The sequence below is a fragment of the Sciurus carolinensis genome, chromosome 19 (assembly GCF_902686445.1).
Source record: "Sciurus carolinensis chromosome 19, mSciCar1.2, whole genome shotgun sequence".
NCBI classification, from domain to species: domain Eukaryota; kingdom Metazoa; phylum Chordata; class Mammalia; order Rodentia; family Sciuridae; genus Sciurus; species Sciurus carolinensis.
Window position 1 is genome coordinate 10,027,264 of NC_062231.1, and position 19,344 is coordinate 10,046,607.

The 19,344-nt window shown below is 38.5% G+C and overlaps 1 protein-coding gene and 1 pseudogene across 1 annotated transcript; one reads left to right on the forward strand and one right to left on the reverse strand.

Annotated features, from left to right (window-relative positions):
- Nucleotides 1–10,245: 10,245 nt before the first annotated feature.
- LOC124971197 (vomeronasal type-1 receptor 90-like) lies at nucleotides 10,246–11,178 on the reverse strand. The gene has a single exon (XM_047534982.1). The coding sequence runs from the start codon at nucleotides 11,176–11,178 to the stop codon at nucleotides 10,246–10,248; it is 933 nt and encodes a 310-aa protein (XP_047390938.1).
- A 5,814-nt stretch (nucleotides 11,179–16,992) lies between these two features.
- The window catches only part of LOC124971198 (ankyrin repeat domain-containing protein 46-like), a 43,934-nt pseudogene continuing 41,582 nt past the window's right edge, over nucleotides 16,993–19,344 (forward strand).

The window sequence follows — 19,344 nt, forward strand, 5'->3', positions numbered from 1 at the left end:
TTGCACTTTAGGAGTCTTATGAAGGATGTCAGTTCTTGAGCCAATATGTTCAAGTGTTGGGACAACGTTTTATTCTCGTATGTACATGGTTCCTGACCTAATTCCTAGGTCTTTGATCCACTTTGTGTTGATTTTTGTGCAGGGTGAGAGATAGGAGTTCAATTTCTGTCTACTACATTTGGACTTTCCAGTTTTCCCAGGACCATGTGTTGAATAGGCTATCTTTCCTCCAGTGTATGTTTTTGGCATCCTCACCTGGTATGAGATAACTGTATTTATGTATTTTTGTCTCTTTGCCTTCTGTTCTCTTCTGTTGTCTTCAAGTCTGTTTTTGTGCCAATACCAAGCCATTATTGCTACTATAGCTCTGTAGTAGAATTAAGAACAGAAATGGTGATGCCTACAGTGTCACTGTTCTAAGAATTGTTTGGCTAACTCTGGGCCTCTTATTTTTCCAAACGAATCTCATGATGGCTTTTCCTATATCTATGAAGAACATCATTGAGATTTTAATAGCAATTGCATTAAATCTGCATAGAGCTTATTGTAGTATGGCCATTGTGATGTTAGTTTTACCTAACCAAGAACATGATAGATCTTTCCATATTCTAAGGTTTCCTTTAATTTCTTTCTTTAGTGTTCTGTATTTTCACTGAAGAGGTGTTGCACCTCTTTTGTCAGATTGAATTCAAGTGTTTTATTTTATTTTTTTAATTGTGGTAAATGGGACAATTTTCCTAAGTTCTCTTTCAGCTGACTCAACATTTGTGTATCAGAATGCATTTGATTTATGTGTTTTGATTTTATATCCTGCTACTTTTCTGAATTTCTTTATGAGTTCTAGAAATTTTCTAGTGGAGTTTTTGGGGGTCTTCTAAATATAGAATCATGTCATAGGCAAATAGAGATAGTTTGAACTGTTTTCCTATTCATATCCCTTTAATTGCTTTCTTTTATCTGATTGCTCAGGCTAGAATTTCCAGGACTGTGTTAAATAGAAGTGGTAAAAAAAGGCATCCCTACCCCATTCCTATTTTAAGAGGGAATGCTTTCAATTTTTCTCCATTTAAAATTATGTTGGCCTTGAGTTTAGTATATATAGCTTTTACAAAGTCGAAGTATGTTTCTACTATCCTGGTTTTCTGGTACTGAAAGGATCCTAAATTTTGTCAAATGATTATTGTGCATCTATTGATAACTATGTGATTCTTGTTTTTAACCTATTGATATGATGAATTATGTTTATTGATTTCCATGTGATAAATCCACCTCATTTCCCTGTGATAAACCTCAATTGGTCTATCATTTTAATATGCTTTTGTTTATAATAGGCCAGTATTAATTTGTTTTTTGAATTTATTCATCAGGGTTATTGGCCTGTTTTGCTTTCCTTGATGGATCTTTGGTTTCAGTAATGGGTGATATTAGCTTCATAGTATGAGTTTGGAAAGGTTCCCTTATTTTCTATTTCATGGAATAATTTGAGGAGGACTGGTGTTAGTTCTTTAAAGATCTTGTTGAACTCAAATGAGGCTCTGTCTGGTTCTGGGTTTTTCTTTGTAGGTATTCTTTGATGGTGCCTTCAATTTCATTGCTTGATATTTATTTTGTTACATTTTCTGTGTTCTCATGATTCAATTTGTTTAGGTACTATGTCTGTAGACATTTGTCAATGTCTTCAGGATTTTCTCTTTTATTGGAGTATAAATTTTCAAAATAGTGTTTTGTTTTTTAAATTTTTATTTCAGGAGTGAATGTCATAATATTTTGTTTTATTTTTTAAAACAGTTTTGTCATTGTAGATGTGCAGAATGCCTTTATTTTATTTATTTATTTTTATGCAGTGCTGAGGATCAAACCCAGAGCCTTACATGTGCTAGGCAAGCACTCTGCCACCAAGTCACTGTCCCAGTCCCATGATATTTTTTTCATAATCTTCAGTAATTTGAGTTCTGTCTCTCCTTGCAATTGTTAGCTTGGCTAAGTGTTTATCAATTTTATTTATTTATCCAAAGAATCAACTTTTTTGATTTTTATGAACTTTCTTGGTCTGTTTCAATTTCATTGATTTGTGGCTCTGATTTTTAATTTTCCTGCCTTCTGCTTTTTTTTTTTTTTTTGCATTGCTGGGGATCGAACCCAGGGCCTTGTGCTTGCAAGGAAAGCACTCTACCAACTGAGCTATCTCCCAGACCATGCCTTCTGCTTTTTTGATGATTTCTTTTATACCTAGGACTTTGAGGTTAAATGTTGTTATTTATTTGTGGATTTGTAGAAATCCCTTTAGTGAATGAGCTCAATGCAGTGAACTTTCCTCATAGAACTGCCTTCATAAACAGATGAGGCAGAGAAGTTTCATTTTAAAGCACTGTCCCCCATATGGAGATAAAGTCCTTTCACTTATTCCCTATGATACAGTTACAAAAACACTGAATATTACAACAAAGTTTTATGGATAACAAAAGAGACAAATATAGAAACTAACCTACATCAGATAATCTGGCACCAAAATACTCTTATGGCATGCTTCCTGGGATTGTTCTTTATCCTGATCTCTGTTGCCCCCCCCACGCCACCCAAGCAGCCAAACCACCTTTAATAACCACCTTGAAGCATCATAAGTCATGTTTAGATACTTTGAAACCCAAACTGAGACAATGGAGAGAGACACAGTTTCTCACATGAGTTTCAGACGCTTTTGCAGTATTTCATATTGTCAGTTGATTCATTCTTTTTTTTTCCAGGTATTTGTTGAGTGTTTACTCGACATTCCAATAGGGCTGAAGATGAAGTGATAGAAAACCTTTATCTTTGCCCCCATGGTGTTGTGTTTGGTGATCTATAGGTTTTTTTTTTTTTTTTAGTGCTGGGGATTGAGCCCAGGGCCTTGTGCATGTAAGGCAAGCACTCTACCAACTGAGCTTTATCCCCGGCCCTTTATCTATAGGTTTCTGCAGAAGTCAATGAAGGATCATGCTTCTGTCCTGAATAATTTTTATGATTTTATCAAATGTCATCTTCTGTTCATTTCAGTCCTCACCCAAAGGCTGAAATTACAGAAAGTACTCAGTGGCCACTTGTACTTTGGTTGGAGTGGGGTTGATGATCAGCTGTCTTGGATGGCCTTAGTGTCCTTAGTTCTAATTATCAATATCACAGAGAGATCCAACAAACACTTTGAGAGGATATTTTTCTTTTTCTTTTTTTTTTTTTTTTTTTTTGTGGTGCTGGGGATCGACCAGACCCTGTGCTTAACCCAGGACCCTGTGCTTGCAAGGCAAGCATTTTACCAACTGAGCTATCTCCCCAGTCCTGAGAGGATATTTTTCTATTAAAGCATGTTGTGTGTTTACTCATAGTATTGCATTAGGCAACATGGCCTAATGGTCATAATCTCTGGATATCTTAGGACTCCAGAGGGACTCCTTTGGACCTGGGAATTTTTATTACATGTACTCCACCCAGGGATATTGATGGGACATCTCTTCCAACCTAGGAATTCCTGAAAGTTGGAGTAAGGCCAACTTGGACCAAGGATGTGCAGGGTCTTAGTCAAGTGTGAGGTCAGGGAACAAGTCTCTGTTTCTCTCATATCTTTTGTGTCTGGGATGGTCAGACTCAGCTCAGTATGTGCATTAGTGTGACTAGAAAGGGGCACATGACAGAGGGGATACCTAAGGTGGAATAAAAGAGCAGAAGGTTTCTTCCACCTGAGTCATCCTCATAAACACCCCTACCTGGGGATACTGCACAAAGTCCTAGCTCTGTAGTCTGTCCCTCTTCAATTTTGATTCCCCATGGCAGATTTACAGAGTTCCTATGGGTACTTACTACTTCCATCAAACAGAACAAAATGATAGACACCATTGTATGTTGTTTTTAAAGTGTTTCTCATAATAGTTTCTATTAAGGTATAGCACATTAAAGCCTATATTTTTCTTGTATTCTAGAAGTGTGCTATATTTCACTATTTGAATTGCCCATTGGGTTATTGATAACTGATTTTACTACATGTAAAAATTTTGGAGCAATTTGATTTTGCCTTCCAAGTAGATGTTGTGGATAAATAAGGAATGTTTTTTTTTTTTTAAAGAACTACCTTCATAGTATCCCATAGATTTTGACATGTTATATCATTATTCTCATTTACCTTAATTCATTTTTTAATTTCATCTGTGATTTCTTCTGCTATCCAGTAGTCATTCAGTAGTGTATTATTTAGTCTTGTGGTATAAGAGTAGTATCAATTTTTATTACATTGTTGATTTCTAGTTTCTTTTCATTATGATGTTATAGAATGCAAGGTATTATCTCTTCTTTTCTGTATTTTCTAAGAGTTGTTTTTGGCCTAAAGTATGGTTGAATTTAGAGAAGGATATCTGTGTGTGATGAGAAAAAAGTGTATTCAGTCACTGATGGATACAATTTTCTATATATGTCTGTTAAGTCTAAATTATTAATTATGTTTCTTAGTTCTCTAACTTCTTTATTTAATTTTTGTTTGGAGGATCTATCCAGTGATGAGAGAGGTGTATTAAAGTCACCTAGTATTATTGCTGTGGCCTGTTAGATTCTTTAAATTTAGAAGATTTTTTTTCCTTTTTAAATTTTTTTATTGTAAATAAATGGGATACATGTTGTTTCTCTGTTTGTACATGGCATAAAGGCATACCATTTGTGTAATCATAAATTTACATAGGGTAATGCTGTTTGATTCATTCTGAGGTAAACTGGGAAGGTCTCAGTGGTGAGTAGAAAGGACTTTCTCAGGTGTGTAGGGAGGACACTGTCACATAGTAGAAAGGACTCATACATGTGTGTAGGTACTGCCTTTTAAAGTGATTAGTGAGATTTCTAATATGATTAAATGGGAAAACTGAGGTGTACAAAAGTGCTGTATGAGTGTGTAGCAGGGCTATCTAAAGTGTGAAGGAAGGACTTTCTGAGCTTTGTAAAGGTCCTGTGTGTGGTTTGCAGTGAGGGTTTTCTGAGGTGTGTAGGAATGACAAGAAGAGAGTGAAGAATTGCTCAATGAGGTGTGTAGAAAGCATCCCTATGTTGTGTATGGATGGCACTGCATGTGTGTAGGAAGGGCTTTCTTATTTGTGAAGGGAGGGCACTGTGTTGTGTGGTTAGTAGTCTCTGAGCTGAGTAGGGAACGCTGTCTGAGCTTTGTAGTGTAGGTCTTCTGAGGTGTGTAGGAGGGATCTCTTAGGGGTGTTAGAGGGTTTTTTGACTAAGAGTACTAACTCAGTTATGTATAAGAAACCACTGATGTGATTAGTGAGATTACTCTGAGATGAGTAGGTAGAATACATTGAGTTGTGATGGGAAGACATTTTTGGGGAGAGTAGAAGAAATCTCTGAGGTGTTCATGGAAGACAATCAAAGGAGTATTGTGAGGGCTTTCTGAGGTATGTAGGTACAGCTCTCAGTGGTGTGAATAGAGGAATTTGTGGTGACTGAGTGTCATCTGAGATGTGTACTTAGGGTTTTCTGAGGTGTGTAGAATGAGCATTCTGAGGTATGTATGGAAAACTTTTTGAAAGGTGAGAGGAGGACACTTTGGAGTTTGTAGGGAAGACTCTTTGGGTGTCTAGAGTGGGAGTTCCCATTTATTTAGGGTTGCTCAATTAGGTGTGGAGGAAGAGTCTGTAAGGTGTGCATGGATGGCACTTTGAGGTGTGGAAGAAGTTTCCTTTTTGAATAGGGAGGGATCATTTAGGTATGAAGTGTAATGCCTTTGAGGTGCATAGGAAGTGGTCTTTGAGGTGTGAAGAGAGCTTTCTTAGGTGTGTAGTGGAGGCTCTCTGAGGTCTGTAGGGAGGGCACTTTGAAGTGTGTTGCAGGACCTTATGAGGTGTGTAGGAGGATTTCTTGAAGTCACTGGAAGTATTCCCTTAAGTGAGGAAGAAGAGTTTTTGCAAAATATGAGGAAGGCCTGTGTGGGAAGACAAAAGGGCTCTGAGGTGTGCAGTGAGGGCTCCAGATGTGTGCAGCAATGATGATTGATGTGAGTAGGGAGGGCTTTCTGAGGTGTGTAGGGAGGTGACTTTGTGTACAAAGGACTTTCTGGGGTGTGTAGGAATTGTTCAATGAGGTGCAGAAAAACCCTGTCTAGGGTGTATAAAGATGGCCCTGTGTAGGAAGGGCTTTCTGACCTGTGAAGGGGGCTCTGTGGTGCATAGGTTGGAGTCTCTGAGATAAGTAGGGACAGCTCTCTGAGCTTTATAGTGTAAGTTCAGTGAGTTGGGTAGAGAAGGTGCTCTGAGCTGTGAAGGACTCTCTGATGTTTGGAGGGACTGTTTTTGAGGTTAGTAGTGAGGACTTTCTGACATTCATAGTGAGGAACCTCTGATCTCTGAAGGACATTCTGAAGTTTGTGTAGAAGGCTCTCTGAAATTGTGAAGATCTTGCTGGTGTGTATTGGGTGGGCAATTCAAGGTGTTTAGGAATTGCTTATTGAGTTGTGGAGGAAGTCTGTCTATATTTTGCATTCTATGGCCACCTGAGGTGTTTAGGAAGAGCATTTGATGTGAGTAGGGAGGGCTTTCTGAGTTGTGTAAGGTGGTGTCCTTGAGTTGTGTACTAATGGCTTTCTGAGGTGTGAAGGGAAGACTCAGAGCTGTGTAGAGAGATGTACTTGTGAGATGTACTTGTGAGATGTACTTGTGAGGTCTACATGAGGTGTGTAGGCAAGTTTCTTTGAAGAATGTAGAAAGGACTTTCTGAGTTAAGAAGGGAGGTATGTCAGAAGTGCATGCACAGGAGTAGATTGAGGACTTACTGAGGGTTGTAGGGGCATCTCTCTGAGTGTATAGACTGATCTTGAGGTGAGTAGTGAGGGCTGACTGAGATGTGTAGGGAAAGCACTTGTGTATAGGGAGGAATCTTTGAGGTTTGTAGGGAATGGCCTCTGAGCAGTGTAGGGAGGGCTTATTGACATGTAGGAGGGCTCTATTAGGTGTGTCAGAGAGTGCTTTGACATGTGTGGGTGGGCCCTCTAAGGTTACTAGGAATGGTTCACTAAGGTTTATAAGGAGGGTACACTCTAGTGTGTATAAATGGCTCAATGAGTTGTATACGGAGAAACTTCTGAGGTGAGTAGTGAGAGTTCACTGAGATGAATAGAGAGGACACACAGATGTTTCAGGGAGGCCCCTATGAGTTGTGTATGGAGGGTTCTATGAAGTCTATAGGAGGTCTTCATGAGGTGTGAAGGAGGGCACTTGACCCAAGTTGGGAGTGTGCCCTTAAGTGAATAGGAGGGCTAATTGAGGTGTATGGGAACATCCTCTATATAGAATAGAAAGGGCTTTCTGAGGTACATAGGCAGTTGAGTTTGAGGTGTGTATTAGAGACTCTGAGGTGTGTAGGGAAATCCTTTGATGTATGTATGGAGAGCACTCTAAAGTTTGTAGGAGGGCTCCATAATGTGAGTGGGAATGTTCCCTAAGATGAATAAGTAGGACTAGTTGAGGTTTATGGGGAAGACTTCTGTGGTGAGTAGAAAGGGCTCACCATGGTGTGTAGGTTCTGTCATCTAATATGAATAGTGAGAGATTTCTGAGATGAGTAAAGAAGAAACACTGAGTTTTGAAAGGAGGGCTCTACTTGATGTATAGCAGGGCTCTCTGAAATGTGTAGGGTTTGCTCAATTATGTGCAGAGGAAGCATCCCTAGGGTGTGTATGGATAGTCATGTGAGGTGTGTAGAAAGGGTTTTCTGAGGTATGAAGGAAGGGATCTGTGATGTGTGGGTGGGAGCCTCTGAGGTGAGTAGGGAGGGCTTTCTGATCATTTTACTGTAGAATCTATGAGGTGTGTAGGGATGGCTCCCTGAAATGTGAAGATTGGGCTCTCTGTGGTGTGGAGGGAAGGTGCTCTGTGGTGTTTAGGTTCTGTCATCTAATATGAATAGTGAGAGATTTCTTGGAGAAAACTCCAAGATGAGTAGGCTGGGCTTTCTGATTATTGTGGTATAGTTTCTCTGAGGTGTGCAGAATGGCTTTCTCAGATGTGAAGATAGGGTTTCCTTGAGTGTATATGGAGGGCTCACTGAAGTATGTAGTGAGAGTCATCTGAAGTATGTAGGAGGGCTCTATGATGTGAGAGGGTGTGCCCCCTGAGGTGCATAAGGAGGGTTGTTTGAGGTGTATAGGGAAGGCCTGTGGTGAGTAGAAAGGACTCTCTGAGGTGTGTGATGGTTCTCTGAGGTGAGTAGGAGGGCATTCTGAGATGTTTAGTGAGAGCTTGCAGAGTAGAGTGAGAATTCACTGAGGTGTGTAGGGCATGCTATTAGGGTGAGTAGTGAGGGCATTCAGAGATGTGTAGGGAGGGCACTCTGAGATATGTTGGGAAGGATCTCTGCTTTGTAGGTAAGAAGCTCTAAGCTGTGTAGGAGGGCTCTATGAAGTGTGATAAAGGGCACCTTCAGGTGTGTGGGAGGGCCAACTTCAGTTAATAACTGTAGTTAATAACTCCCTAATAGGGAGGACTCCCTGAAGGGTATGTGGAAGGCAATCTAAGGAGAGCACGAAGGGCTCAGTGAATGGGCTCTGAAGGGACTTTTGAGATGAGTAGTGAGAGTTCACTGAGATGAGTATTAAAGATGTTGAAGGAAGGACTGTCTGACGTGTGGGGTGATTACTCTCTGCAGTGTGTAGGTAGGACTTGCTGAGATGAGTAAAGTGGTCTCTGTTTCATAGAGTGGTATCTGTGATGGTCCTCAGATGTGTAGGGAGAGATCCAGAGATGCATAGGAATAGCAGTTGATGTGAGTAGGGAGGGCTTTCTGAGATGTGTAGGGAGATATCTTTGTGGTGTGTAGGAAGAGCTCTCTGAAGCAGAGTTCCCTGAGGTGTGTAGTGAGCACTCACTGAGTTATGTAAGCTTGGTCCTCTGAAATATGCTGGAGGGCTGTATGAGGTGTGTAGGCAGGCTCCTTGGTGTAAGTAGGAGGGCTCCCTAAGAGGATTAAGGAGGGCTATTGGGTGTATAGGGAAGGCCTCTGTTTTGAATAGAAAATGCACTGTGAAATGTAGTGAGGGTTCTCAGAGATGAGTAATAGGGCACTATGAGGTGTTTAGTGAGGGTTTGCAAATGAGTAAAATGAGGACTCAGTGAGGATTGTAGGGACATCTTTCTAAGGTGGCTTAATACTGCTGTTGGAGTAATTAGTGATCCCCAAAATGTGTATGGGGTTACACTGAGTTGTGTCATGAGGGAGAGCTTAGGTTTGTAGAGATGGGCCTCTAAGCAGTGTAGTGAGGTCACTATGACATTTGTACAAGGGTTTTATGAGGTGTGTCAGAGGGCTCCCAGATGTCTGTGGGAGGGCCACCTCAGGTAATAAGGTAGGACTCACTGAGGTATTTATGGAGGGCAGTTTGAGTTGAGCAAAGAGGGCCCAGTGAGGTGTGTATAGAGGCACTTTTGAGGTGAGTAGTGAGTTGGTTCTTTCTAAAAATAGTTTTAGTTGTAGATGGACACAATACCTTTATTGTATTTATTTTTATGTGGTGATGAGGATGGAACCCATTGCCTCACGCATTCAAGGCAAATGCCCTACCACTGAGTCACAACCCAGTCCCAGCATTGATTCTTTAGTGACTGACAGTTCAGTTGCAATAATAACTCCAAGGTTCATGAGATACTCCCTCAGGCATTTATGTTTCTTTTCCAGGCTGAATAATATTCCAAGGTGTGACCAGACCACATTTTGTGTATACATTCATATGCTTTTGAGCATTGACTTGTTTTCAATGTAGGTAATTATTAGTAATACTACTATGAGAATTGGTGTACATATTATAAAGTGAGTCCCTTCATTCAATTATATTTTGGCAGATCAATAAAAAACATCTGGTGGATCACTTGATAATGAATGGCATTGAACATTGACATATTTAGCTGGACAAATTACAGCTAACTGGAGCATTTACTTAAAAGTACTTTACACTGAATGTATTTATAAGTGGTTAACCCATGCCTTGAAGGTGACACACAATTCATAAGAATCACTTGCTGACACAAAGAAGATATATTGTGCCTTTGTATTAAATCAAAAAGATCCATTATTGACATTTCTATGACATTTTTTCACATGTCTCAAAGTAAACAAATTTAACAAAACATGCATATCTCCACATTGATTTAATTCAGAGAGCATATATTCTATGCCATGATTTATTGTTCAGAAGCCAGTATACTGGCAGATTAGGAGAACTTGTCTATCACTTAGTAATTAAATATATACTATCTTCCCCCAAAACCATTTCAACAAGTGAATAATTTGTTTTTCAGTACAGAGGAGCAGAAAAGGACTTGTTGTGGCATAGCCACTTGCCACCATCATCTGGATAGAAAGACAAACAGGGTCATTGTTCCACATAGTTCTTGAAGAGGAGAAGATGCAGTCCAAACAGTACATGAACACAAAGAAACTCATGAGAAGAAGGATGATCCAGGTGGCCCTCTGTACAGGGGATGCTTTTGGAGAAGGGCAGGTACTGTGAAGTTGCTGGATGTGCCTCTTATGCCTGACCAAGAGGGTCACCATGTACCCACTCGAGAGGGCCATGAGCCCTATAAGAAAGACATCCCGGAATGCACCTAGTATAAAAAATAAATGCCTGAGGAAGTAACTCATTGGTAAAATCATGCAGGATTCAGTAATAAATATAAGACCATGTGAAGTCACATTGAGGATGACAGTAGAAGAGAATGAGAAGTGAGCACTAAAGGACATATAGAAGACCCACAGGAACACAAGGGAACACAAAATCTGATATGGAGGTTTATATTTGAACTTTTCCAGGCAGGAGCTTCTGGGGCTGAGGGTGATGGCCTGGAGGACACTCAGCAGGCAGGTGGCACAAATTGAGAGGCCCCTCAAAAACTTGTACAAATAGATTAGTACTTTACATTTTATGTCATCCCAAATATTCTGAGGCACAAAAACATCTGTAGTTATGAACCCCATAATTATCAGCATCCCTATGTGGATTAAGGCCAAGAGACAAATGATGAGGTCAGTGGGCTTCAGCCTGTGCTGGAGAAGGAGCGTGAAGATGCGGAAGAGAAGAAGGATGGTGTTGGCTGAGATCCCAATGCCAACTTCAGAGAAGAATGCATATCTCATACTAATAAAATCATATAGTTGGTTGGTCACTTTCATCTTATAGGCAAGAAATCACATAGTGTATATCTTAGGAGAAAATGAAGAAAAAGTCTTTATTTCAAATAATATCACTGTCATGAATTTCAACCTACACTCTTACCATCAGGAAATGGTAATACACACACCCTTTTCTCACTTAAGCCCTCAAGTCTCTCTGACACACTCCAGGTTCCATTTTGCTAATAATACCAAATCATGTCAAAGTATGTAAATATTTTTGGACTCCCACTGTACACGAGCTTTTCTATACATTCAGAATTACCATTTAGTTTTGAAAATAGTTCACTTATAATCTCACCTTGAGATTTTCCAGGGTAGTGTCTTACTTGTTTTTCATCTTTCTCTTCTTGATTAAGTACCAGGTACACATGGAAACTCTACAATTTTTGGTGAATTCAAATGGGAGGATTGCATAATAGTAGAGAATTCCAGAACTCTCAAGAAATTAATCTCAATGGAGTAGTTGTACACATAACTATATTATTTCAGTGCTGTCTTTATTCTGGTTTATAACCAGATGTAATATCCTTAATACAACTGACCCAGTATTAAGAGGTATGCCCTCTATGATACATTTTTTGAAATTTACTTTATAATTTTTCATTGAGTTCAAGTGTGACCTTGATGCTAAATATGACCATCTCATCTATACAATATGAGCAGTCATTTTGCCTATCTTCTAGACAGGTTAGCCATTATGTTTAAATTTTTCAGTTCTTCATACCCCTGACTTGGGAGATTATCTTGGTTATTTTAATAATGACCACCTCTTTTGCTGCCTCAATAAAACCTCCATAATGTTAGAACTTCTTAGCAATTTGTTCAGAAAGATCTCTGGTGGTATTTTAGGATTGTGTTTGAATTCCAATATAGCTTTACATCTTAGATTTCTGTTATAACTATCCTATGTGAGTCAAGTCCAGTTATTAAATATTACTAAGAATATATCCTAGTGTTTTCCCCTCAGTCATCTAGAGTCAGAGTGGTTAGTAAAGTCACAGTTAAAATAGATTCAGAATCATTCCATTGTAAGGTTTCCATTAGAGAAAAAGCATTGGATCCAAGACTAAAAGATCTACCTCCTAAAGAGTTCAAATTTTCTTCTCTTTTAAGTAAGCAGTTCTCCAGATCAGAGGCCCAAGAACAAATGATACAGAAAATTTGATGTCGACCTACTGGTAGAATATTTTCTCTACATGATATTTTTGTGCTTTAATTCAAGTGTCTAAAATAGTAGGTACCTACTTTAAATTATTTACAGCCACATACTGAAAAATAATAATCATCAGAAAATCATGCATGTGAGGCTAAATCATTTCAGAACTCTTTGAACTGTAGACCTATAAGGCAAGATATTAAGAAAAACCAGAAAAACTATTCATGAACATGGGACACCATATAAAAATCTGAAGTGATGTAGATACTTCATTAAAACATTAAATTGTTGATTTTTCTTTATTTTAATTTTTACTTGGAATCTACTAATTGTTCTTGGATATGGGACCTAGCATTATAATTTAAGGGTGTGGGTGTACAATGTGTATATAGTGTGTAGTGATCAAATCAGGGCAATTTCCATCTTCTCAAATATTATCATTTTGATAATTGAAACCTATATACTGTTGTGGTTATTATGAGTTGTATAAGTAATTGTCATAGACTATAATCACCCTATTATGCTATAAAACCTAAGAGTTAGTTTATCCTGTTAACTATTTTTAGCATTCCTTACCCACCATCTCATTTCTTTTCTTATCATAGATCTAGAAAACTTTTCTTTTCTCAACTTCTGTGTGATCAAGTTTTTCAGTTTCAATGCATGAGTGCCAACATACATTATTTGTGGAAAACTAAAACTCTCTACCATCACTAGGAAAAGTCAGTCTTATCCCCAGTTAATGAGATAAAATTTCTGCTTTTACTCATTCAGTGTTTTGGTGTTGTCTCCAATGATAAGTCCAGAAAAAAATAGAAGATATAAATCAATTGTCCATATGTCTAAGCTTTTAGGGGTTACATTTGATCAATAGGACATAATTCTCTTATTTTGTGACATCTGTGTATATTTAAATGGCTTATGCTCATTCTTATAAATTTATTTCACATATCAAGTGTGAATATATTTATAGTGTAAGTTTAAATGGATACATATTAGCATGGGTTAAATAACTTTAAATAATTGTACTAGGCCAGGCGCTGTGATGAATGCCTATATTGCACTGACTCAGGAGTCTAAGTTAGGAGGATTGCAAGTTGAAAGCCAGCTTCAATAACTTAGCAATACCCTAAACAACTTTGTGAGACCCTACCTAAAAATTTTATAAAAGGACTGGTGACGTGGCTCAGTGTTTAAGTGCCCTGGATTCAATCCTTGGTACTAAGAACAGACAAACAAACTTTAAAAATTGTCTTCTCTGAAAACACACACAAAAGTGTATTATAAAACAAAAGCAAAGCATGCATTCTATGATATCATTTCTGTGAGTGACTTACAAGATCTGCTTTAAATAGTTTTAACCTTTGGACCTTACAAAAAAAAAAGCATTCTAACACTCATTGAATGATATTTTTTAATCACCTGTGACTCAAGGCCATTGGATGACATAAGTTCAGTATGACCAGGGATTTTTCAATTCTACAAACATGAGTAATGAAATGCAGGAGTATACAGTGCCATGAATTTGCAATAATATTCAGGAACTTATGGATTTCTTTGTTCATTGTCTTATAACCACTGGAAAATTGTTTTCTGAAAGTGAGTGTCTGTATTAGTAGCAGGAAAAACACTCTCTGCTGATGTTATGCATCAAAAAGACACATTTTGATGTAATCCTAAGCACAACTAATTCTCCTAGTAATGCCAGGAGAAAATACAGAAAAATACTTTTCTTGTCATCCTGCTATCTCCAATTTTAAACAACATTCATATCACTAAATGAGGCACATCAAGTATGTGTAATTAAAATTATGTAAATATTTTACAGTAAGTATTATAAAGAAAGGTTCATAGTAGTGTATGCTGATGTACAGTTATTGTTAGAAAGCATTCTGGGCAACAGGAATCATTCATACAAACAAAATAAGAAAAATCCTGAGACACATTCCTTCCCAGTTGTGCACCATTGTGACCACACCTGGCACAGCACAGTCTAGGAGATCAGGGGAGAGAACACAAGCTCCTTGCTATGATTGTAGTTATCTGAGAAACACTTCTCAAATTAGGGTCTATGGGTTGATACTGCCTGATTGGTACCTGGATGCCCTCTTGTACCAGGTGCCAATATTGTACTTTATACACTGATGAGATCAAGCTTCTCCCAGACTTGACATTCTATATGTAAGGATGTGTAAATCATAGTGAATCTAATGGTAATTTCTGAAATAGATCAGATTTGAAGAATCCACATGTGGTAAGAGGAAGGAAAGACCAAGTGAAATGATGGGAAAATCAGATCACACATGGAAAAAAATGTTCAAAAAATTCAGAACTTTTATTTGTGAGAGCAGATAATGAAGACTGGGGACCTTTATGTTTAAGACTCCCTTTATTATCTGTATCAAGGAAGAAGTCCTGTTAGTCACTGTGCCATCCTATCACCAAAATCAGGAGTGGCTATATAATACATGCATCATAATACATGTTCCCTCAAACCAGTGCAAGCTGTTCCAGCAGTGGACATAAACTGGAGGTCAGAATGGAAATAGAATTACAAAAGGAGGACACCCTCTGTGGAACCCACTGCAAGTTTGGGTTCTAAGGACATTTTAGATAGGCAGATTCCAGTGTGAAGTGGTGACAGAGGCACACATCTGTTCTGTGTGAGCATCATCTGGCCTCTCTCTTAAGGATGAGATGACAGATAAATATTATTTACTCACCACTGATCTATGCATGTGCAGCCTCACATGCTTTGAATTGTCATTATCACACAGTTCAGCTTCACCACTGTTGCCCAACCTTCCATTCAGTAAGAAAAAAATGGACAAAGGGGATGTGGGTGGTGAGACTGGTCCTGGTTCAAGCAAGTGGGTTTGGGACTGAGGTCAATGTAGGCAGTACCCTCTTCTTTGTGGCACTACTTGTGCTAGAAATCTATGAAAAGCACTAATCAGAAATAACTAGCACCTCAAGGAAGGCAAAACCATCACCCAGCAGTTGGCAGTCCTGCATGCACATCTGCTGTGAAATATATGAGCTCCAGCAACATGATGAGCAAAATCCTGGGCAAGGTTTTGACATATGAATGACAGCTATCTGTGATTAATAGAAGTATTATTTGTTGCTTTTGTAAATTGTCAGGGCTGTAAAATAAAACTCAGGTTTCATACTTCTTACCACTATTTTAAATTTCTCCTGAGAGGTTGGGGTTTTTGCTCAGTAGTACAGCACTTGCCTATCATGTGTGAGGCACTAGGTTTGATTCTCAGCATCATATATAAATGAATAAATAAAATAAAGATGTTGTGTCAACTACAATTAAAGAGTAGAAAGTGTTCTTTTAAAGTAAAGAAACAGGAAGTCCCAGAGGTTCTTTTATGCAGAACCCAAGCTCTCGTATAGGAGAATCTATCTCCATGATTAATTAAGTAATGTAAGATGCAAGTCCTGTTTTCTTTCTCAACAGGTTTGGCTTTCCTGCCTCATCTTACTCTTTGTGCCTTAGTGACAAGAAAAGGAGATGGGTTCACATTTATCTGTTCATGCTAAAGACATCAAAAATTGAGTTTGGAAAGAAAATTTAAAGGTACTATGAACAGGGCAGAATGGTATTTCACTGTCCTAAGTATTCCTCTAAACAAAATAAGGTTCAGACTTTTCCATTGTGACAGAAATTGGAAAAGATACATTTTTTAAGTGACTAAAACATAAAAGACTAGTGAACACAAATATCCTTCCCCAAACTCTTGAGAATTATTTTCCTGGGTGTTTTGGAGGCAGAAATGGGAAATTACCAGCTTGTTCATTTGAGTTTTTTAAATATTTAATGTACTTACAAATCTTATCATCATGGTACTCTAATTTGACATTTCCAACCTGATAGAGTACAGGGTCAGGGAGTTTTAATTTGTGAAATTTAATATTGCATGAGAAAATACAAGTACATAGTTTATATGAATGTGAGATTCTCCTCTATGAAATGAGGTTTTGAATGTAGAATGACAATTCTTTTTAAAGATTTCAAAACTTAAAATGACTCAAACTATAGAAGTTTGTTACATCAATAATAATTCTAGGGAACTGGAGTTGTGGCTCAGTGGTAAAGTGCTTGCCTAGCATGTGTAAGGCACTGGGTTCAATTCTCAGCACCACATATAAATAAATTAGTAAAAAAATAAAGGGCTACCAACATCTAAAACATATTTTAAAAACTAATAATTCTACTTAATTTATGAAGATGACAAAAGCAAAATTATAAAGAAACATTAAATTAAAACTCATGGCTTCCCTGATAATATGCATACCAATAAGCAAAGTTTAAAGTCTCTAAATGACATGCCATCTGTAAATTGTCTAGCTAGAAGTGATCAAATTAAAAAAAATAAAAAAAATAAAATTAATTGATATTCCCTATGAAAAAAATTGACTAATTTTAGAAAGATCTAAATTAAAGAAGCAAGCATTCTTATAAACAAATTTACTCATTGCACCATACAGAACACAGTCCTCTGGCCCAAGTAGGACTGTGGGAACTGATGTCTCCTGTGCAGCTACTGGAAACCTCACTAGTAGGGTCAAATTCTGTCATTCCACAGCCTTCACACTAATTCAGAATCTGAGGACACAGAGGCACTTACCCAGATGGCTGAAGCATGGGAGGTCTCCATGCAGCTGAGAAGAGCCCAGTTGTAAGTTTTAAGGAAAGGGTATCTTTAAGTCCTATCCTTGAAGGTCTATAATTTTAGTCTGTAGAAAGATGACAAGATCCCCTGGAGAACACTTAACTCTGGCTTCCCCACTGGAACATGTCACCTGTCTCTCAATTTTGCTTTATTCCTTGGTGGATAAAGGCAATCCTGGGAGAGCTGGGCTCCAAACTTTTCTCCAAGTTTGGAAATCTGGAAAGAAATTTTGATTGGGATCATGTCCCTATCATGTTGATGATTCCAGTTACTCTAATTCTTATCCTAAGGTCAAATTAGTTCAAATCCATTTTAAAATTTATAATGCCTCTACTTTTGAGTGAGTGAATCCTGGTAGCTCCTGTGGTTTCCCAGTGGCTCTGAGAGTCCTCTCCCTACAGTGTGTGATGGGCCCCTCTTTCCTAGTTTCTTCCCACATGGGGGACCTGGTTTCTGGATAGTGCTGGTTTTGTATGCCACCATTTCCAATGTGGCAGTATGAAGTTTCAAGCTCTGAGTAAAATATTAAAATCAATGTGAAATGAAATAAAAAATAAAAACATAGAGGCAATTCTGAATGTGACAGGTGGAGGAGATGACAGGCACTTTGAACATAGTAACCTAAGGAGAGCCCAACTTGGGAATCCACCCTAAGAAACCTGTATGATAAGCCCTCATTCTCACTAAGGGAGAGAGCAGGGAGTTCTGCACGTTCTCTGAGAAAAACTATAAAATTAGGCTTAGTTTTCTGTGTACTTTTCATGAAGATATATAAACTTTTAAGAAAATGTGGATCCCTGTAACCTGGAGTCAAAAGAAACTAAAATCACTTCAGGCAGACCCAGTGATATTCCAGGTGCTGGAATCCAAAGATAGTTCTTTAGGACCACCATTATCTACATGTGAAGGGTTAATACAGGTGATAATAAATTAAAAAATTGTCATTTCTATAGAGAATTAGAAACTTGAAGTAAATGGAAATATATAAAATGAAAATTGTAATCTCTACAGTTTGAAATTCTCCATGGATGGCTTTGGGAGGTTTGAAAACTGCAGAAGAAAGTTGCAATAAATGCCAAAGCATGAGCATACCTTTCACTATTGGTTTTCTAAGTCTGAAGTTATTAGGGATGGCTCACTGGGGTGTATATAGAGGACACTCAACTGAGTAGAAAGGGCTCAGTGAGTTGTGTACATGTAGCTTTCTGAGGTGAACTCTGAGATAAGTAGGGAGAACACACTGATATAAAAGTTAGTGCTCTCTGAGGTTTGGAGGAGGACTCTGGAATGTATATGTAGTACTCTCTAGGGTGCACTGGCAGGGTAGGGTGCACATCATGAGTAGACAGGATACCCAAAGTATGTAGGAATATACCCCTAAGATGAGTAGTGAGAGATCTCTCAGTTGAGTAAGGAGAACAAACTGAAGTGTAAAGAGGGCTTAATGAGGTGTGTAACAGTGATCTCTAAAGCATGCAGGGAGAAATTTTTGAGGTGTGTAGCAAGGCTGCAAATGGTGTTTATTGAGAATTCTCCATGGGTTATAAGAAAAGCTTTCTGACATGTAGATATTGTTCAATTCTGTGTGGAGAAAACATCTCTAGGGTGTCTATGGTTGGCCTTCTGCAGCGTGTATGAAGGGCTCTCAATGTGAGTAGGGAGGGTATTCTGAAGTGTTACGGAGTTGACTTTGAGGTGTGTAGAAATGGCTCTCTGAGGTAAGAGAGGACCTTTGAGGTAAGTAGGGAGGGCACAATGAAGTGTGTAAAGGGCTTTTTAGAGTGCTCCATAAGGTGAATAAAGAGTCATTTGAGGTGTATAGGGAAGGCCTCATTGGTGAAGAGAAAGAATTCTATGAAATATGTAGGGACAGCTTGCATAGGACTATAGTGAGGACTCTGGGGTGCATAGGGAGGACTCTCTGAGGTGTATAGGAAGGGCACACTGAGGTGAGTAGAAAGAGCTCTTCAAGATTTAGGGACTGCCTTTTAATATGAATAGTGAGAGATTTCTGAGGTGAGAAAAAACACTGAGGTGAGAAAAAACACTAAGTTGTGAAAGGAAAGCTCTATTAGCAGTGTATCAGGGGTCTGTGAAGTATGAAGGGAAGGCTCCTTGAGTTTGTAAAGAGGATCTGTGTGGAGTTTAGTGGAGGCTTTCTGAAGTGTGTAGGAAGAATTTTCTGTGATGTGTAGAAATTTCTCATTGAGGTGCAGAGGAAGAATCTCTAGGGTGTGTATGGATGGCCCTCTGAGGCTTGTAGAGGGGGCTCTCTGAATTGAGAAGGGAGGCCTTCATGGTGTGTAGTAAGAGTCTCTGATG